This window comes from Conger conger, chromosome 7 (assembly GCF_963514075.1).
Source record: "Conger conger chromosome 7, fConCon1.1, whole genome shotgun sequence".
Classification (NCBI taxonomy): Eukaryota; Metazoa; Chordata; class Actinopteri; order Anguilliformes; family Congridae; genus Conger; species Conger conger.
This window is the reverse complement of record NC_083766.1, coordinates 59,919,895-59,924,780: the sequence shown is the minus strand read 5'-3', so window position 1 is coordinate 59,924,780 and position 4,886 is coordinate 59,919,895. Positions and strand designations below refer to the sequence as shown.

At 43.6% G+C, this 4,886-nt stretch overlaps 1 protein-coding gene across 1 annotated transcript; it reads left to right on the top strand.

Annotated features, from left to right (window-relative positions):
• Positions 1–628: 628 nt before the first annotated feature.
• LOC133133473 (olfactory receptor 1D2-like) lies at positions 629–1,606 on the top strand. Its single transcript, XM_061249572.1, has one exon. It carries the CDS (start codon positions 629–631, stop codon positions 1,604–1,606), a length of 978 nt encoding a protein of 325 aa, XP_061105556.1.
• Positions 1,607–4,886: the final 3,280 nt, after the last annotated feature.

Sequence of the window (4,886 nt, the reverse complement as noted above, 5' to 3'; positions counted from 1 at the left end):
CGTTCGGGCATTATCAAGTAAACAATTTCTGTTCTTTTTTGGGGTCGCGGGGAGCGCAGTCAACACAGACAAAAAAGACACATTTGGCCCAATATAATTGTCCACTCTAAATAGCCAATAATAGGCAGATCAAATGGTCGGCTCCGACACCACCAAATTGTCATGTCCGTTAGAACCGAGATAATTGTCGGTTTGTGATGTGCATGACGACGCGGTGGAGCTAAATGATTTTCCCATATTGTAATAATTTGATTACTTGTTAATACGCCTAATACTGAAGAGGAATTCAACATGCGCGCAGCTCCGAAATATCACTGCGGTCACGCAATCCGCGCTTCGAAAAACGTTGGTCAAACTATCCGCACTTAAAATGTTTGTGCGCATATAAATATACAGCTGTTGATACTCCACTATTTGCTCATTCAATCGCTCAATAACACACGAATATTGCGATGTGCATTAGCCTCCAAAGCATTGGACGTAAACTGTAGTTTAAACTAAGTAATCATCTGGAAGGCTATGGAACATTGGCCTGAATTATCATGTCATTGTATGCATTCATTGGTTTCTCTCTCAGGGCCCAGAGGAAAAGCAGGCACGCGGATGTCCTGACCGTCGGAAGCGTGCGATGGGAATTCTCGCCACTTCGAGCACAAACGACTCCATCATTATACCAGCGGGATTTTACGTTGTCGGATTTACGGATTTAAAGTTTGCTGATATATATTCAATTTTCCTCGGCTTCATTTATATTGTAACAGTTTTGTGTAACTCCTTCATCATTTCCATTATATGGATGGATCATCGCCTGCACACTCCAAAGTACATTGCTGTGGCTAATTTAGGCGTTGTTGACTTGATGAGCAGTACATCCTTTATTCCTAGTGCAATCAAGACTGTTTTCACGAGAGATACCTTCATGTCCTACGACGCATGCCTTACACAGATGTTTTTTTATTACTTCTCTGTAGTATTAGAGTCATTTTCCCTCACTGTACTTGCCTATGACAGGTTAATTGCGATATGTTTCCCACTGAGGCATAATTCAATCAACACTCCCACAAGCATGATCAGTATTTTAGCGATCCTTTGGGCGGTTTTTGTCAGCATCATGTTGTTCTTGGTCTTGATCTTGACAAAACTGTCTTTTTGTGATTCTCTCACAGTGTACTACTTTGTCTGTCAGTACTCGGGTGTGTTCACTCTATCGTGCAATGATCATACAATGCAGTGGACCGCTGCCTCTGCTCTGGCTATTCTGCTTTTCTTTGTGCCCCTTAGTTTAATCCTCTTGTCATACGTGTTTATTTTGAGAGCCGTCTTTAGAATGAAGACCGTGGACAGCAGGTTCAAAGCGCTTGCAACGTGCACAGAACATCTTTTCCTTGTGGCGATTTTCTATGTGCCGATCATAACGCTGTACACCATCGAACTGTTCTTATTCCACATTGACCCAAATGTCAGAATCGTGAACTTGTCCTTAGCCACCTGCATCCCGTCCTGTCTGAACCCCATTGTGTATTCCCTGGCAACAAAGGAAATCAGGAGCAGAATACTGGCTATGCTCCAGAAAGTCAAAGTAGCAGCCTGGGTAGGGCAGGCATAGAGCCAAATGTTGCATTTTACATTTTCAAATTAATATCATCGTATGTGTAGGTCTTGGTGGCCTCAGTTGCGTATGTACATGTGATGTCCAATGTAGTGTACTGTAGTTGTATTTACTTGGAAATAGAAGACCCCCCACCACTGCTGGCACAACCACTCCCATGACACATCACATGCCTTCCACAGTTGAAGCATTGCATTGGCAGCTCTATCCTAATTTTTATTTTGTGCCATTTTCTCAAAATCACTCATAGCAGCACAAGCAAATTATCAGATTAACATAATCTGATATATAAGGTGTATGGTAGCATCAGCAAGAGAGGTTTTTTTAAATAAAAGCTTTTTAAAGTCACATCCAACAATTGATTTTAACATAAACAGATGGTAACATCATCAACCATGTGAATACCACCACCATGGTCACCTGTTATATAAAAAAACATAATCCTCAAAAGTATGACATAAAAAATCTGAAGAATAATTTATATTCATAATATACACCGAACAGCCACAACATGAAAACCATTTTTTTCATTATTAAAAATACTTTAAGCTGTATAAACGTGCCTATAAACACTTTCTATAAAAACATTATATGATATGTGTACTTGTATAAGCAGATAATTATAAGTTATTGCATTCAAAAGTTCAATTTTTAAATGAAAATTAAAATATTGTAAACTCATGGGGGGGTGCATTGTTTAGTTATTTAAATATATTGGTACGTACTGGTGTTCATGACGCCTCACAGCAAGGAGGTCCTGGGTTCGAATCCCCGTCGGCCGGGGCCTCTCTGTGTGGAGTTTGCATGTTCTCCCCGTGTCTGCGTGGGTTTCCTCCGGGTACTCCGGTTTCCTCCCACAGTCCAAAGACATGCAGGTTAGGTTGATTGGAGAGTCTAAATTGCCCGTAGGTATGAGTGTGTGAGTGAATGGTGTGTGTGCCCTGCGATGGACTGGCGACCTGTCCAGGGTGTATTCCTGCCTTTCGCCCAATGTATGCTGGGATAGGCTCCAGCCCCCCTGTGACCCTGTTCAGGATAAGCGGGTTCAGATAATGGATGGATGGATGGTGTTCATGATGGCGTCTAATTTAACAGATGCTCTGGGACCTGTAGAATTTTTCATATTTAAAAAAGAAAGAAAGGCCATATTGCATGGCATCTAATCCTACATCAGTTTCACCCTTATTATCTCCATTGGAATTACATAGCACTGCCTGCGGTGAAATTTGTGTCGAAATTAATCCCATGCATTTTTTTAATATGGCAGGTGATTTTTTTTAAATATGAAAAATTCTACAGGTCCCGGTGCACCTGTTAAAATAGTCGTGATCAAGAGCGCCAGTCCGTTGGTCCCTGCTGCCACCATGTTCTGGATCTTTTGTGGCGGTAGAGGCATAGCCAGATGGGGGCTGTAGTGCGGGAGCCTGCAGCCCTCATCTCCAACATGCTGCTTTAGATTCTCCGACACATCGGCTTGTACAAATGAATGGAGGGCCAGCTGTTCAAAGGGTAATTTTCTGAATTTGACAATGTGTGTTAACATAAAGACAATCACATGCTTACAAATAACCTTTTAGTGATAATCCTTATACTATTAGACCACTTTCTGAACGAAGTGCTTACTAGGAGTCTTTCTCTGTCTCTCTCCCAGCCTTTGACCTTAATGTCTCTGGTTCTCAGCTAGCACATTCTGGTCTTACAGCAAGGTCAACAAGGGGTATTCGGAAGACAAAATACTGATAAATGTTTGTGGCCAGCTTCATGTCTTTTTGTTTTGGTAAAGCCCCCCCTTCTGGAAAAGTATGTATAAGAGTCTTACTATGTCTGATTCAAATCAGAAATCAAGTAACCTTTCTTACTTTCTGTTATTTCTTTGCAAATAAATGCAGAAGGTAAACTCAAGTATAGCTATCATTGTTTTTACTGGGATCTGTTTCATCAGACGATGCTCACCTGTGAAATGTTAAAAAGGGCATTTTTCCCAAACACTGGGCTGTAGCATCATACTCAGCCTCTCCGCACGTAGAGCTGGATGTCCGCCGCGAATGAGCTCTGGCTTTCTCCCTCTCTCCGTCTCTGCCTGGCCAGCTTTTCCCTCATCCGCTCGGCAGCCCCAGGGCTGCTGGCTCGATGGCTGCTCTGCTCTCTGCTTCCCCAGGGCTGCTGGCTCGATGTCTGCCCCGCTCTCTGCTTCCTCCGGGCTGCTGGCTCGATGTCTGCCCCGCTCTCTGCTTCCCCAGGGCTGCTGGCTCGATGGTCGCTCTGCTCTCCGCTTCCCCAGGGCTGCTGGATTGGCGGGCATTGCCGATCTCAGTGTGCCCCTGGTAAGCAAGCCTGGGTCCGCTCGCCCCAGCCCAGGGGATGACGAGCTGAGCAGCGGAGGCAGACGAGGCGCCGGCACCGACACCCCGGGCCGGCGGAGAGCCACTGCGCCAGACGATGAAGCCGCTACGCTACACCGGAGCAGAGCGGCTGGAGCCCTACCTCACCCAAGTCCAGCCGTTTGAGTCAAATTTCATCCAGAGAACTAATGACAACTTGAGTTGAGTAGCACTGCTTTAGATCATTTTCTTGCTGGAATACCCAACCTCGCTTCAAATTCAATGTATGGACTGACCTTTGAGCATTAGCCTCTAGAATTTCTTGATATTTGGTGGAATCAATTTTTCTTTTCACTCGCACAATATTTCCTGTGCCCTCAGCTTCCACACAACCCCAAAGCATAATGGATCCACCTCCATGCTTAGCAAGGTGTTTTTCTCTACAAAGGCTTCACCCTTTTTAATTCAAACATACCTTCTTTGGTTTTGGTTTCGTCAGTCCAAAGCACATTGTTACAAAAGGCTTCAGGCTTCTCAATGTTTTCTTTTGCACAACATAACATAACATAACATAAGGTAATGGAACAGGTCATTCAGCCCAGCAATGCTAGCCTTTTCCTACCCTAAGTGTCCTCAAACCTAAATAAAATCTAACACTGTATCAAGCCTGGTCTTGAACACCAGCAGTGTTTCTGCCTCCACTACATGTGCTGGCATGCTATTCCACACAATGACTACCCGCTGTGTGAAAAAATACTTCCGAATATCTGCACAGAATTTCTTCTTTGTGCCCTCTTCTTCTGCTAACTGAACTCAACCTGAAGAATCCTCTATACTTCACTTTGTTAATCCCTTTCATGAATTTAAAATCCTCAATCAGATCCCCCTAAACCTCCTTTTACTAAGCTTGAAGAGATTAAACATCCTAAGTCTATTCTCATAACTCTTATCTTTTA

What these genes read in the sequence shown, in the direction of transcription:
- LOC133133473 (XM_061249572.1), top strand. Translation starts at nt 629, where the DNA reads ATGGGAATTCTCGCCACTTCGAGCACAAACGACTCCATCATTATACCA.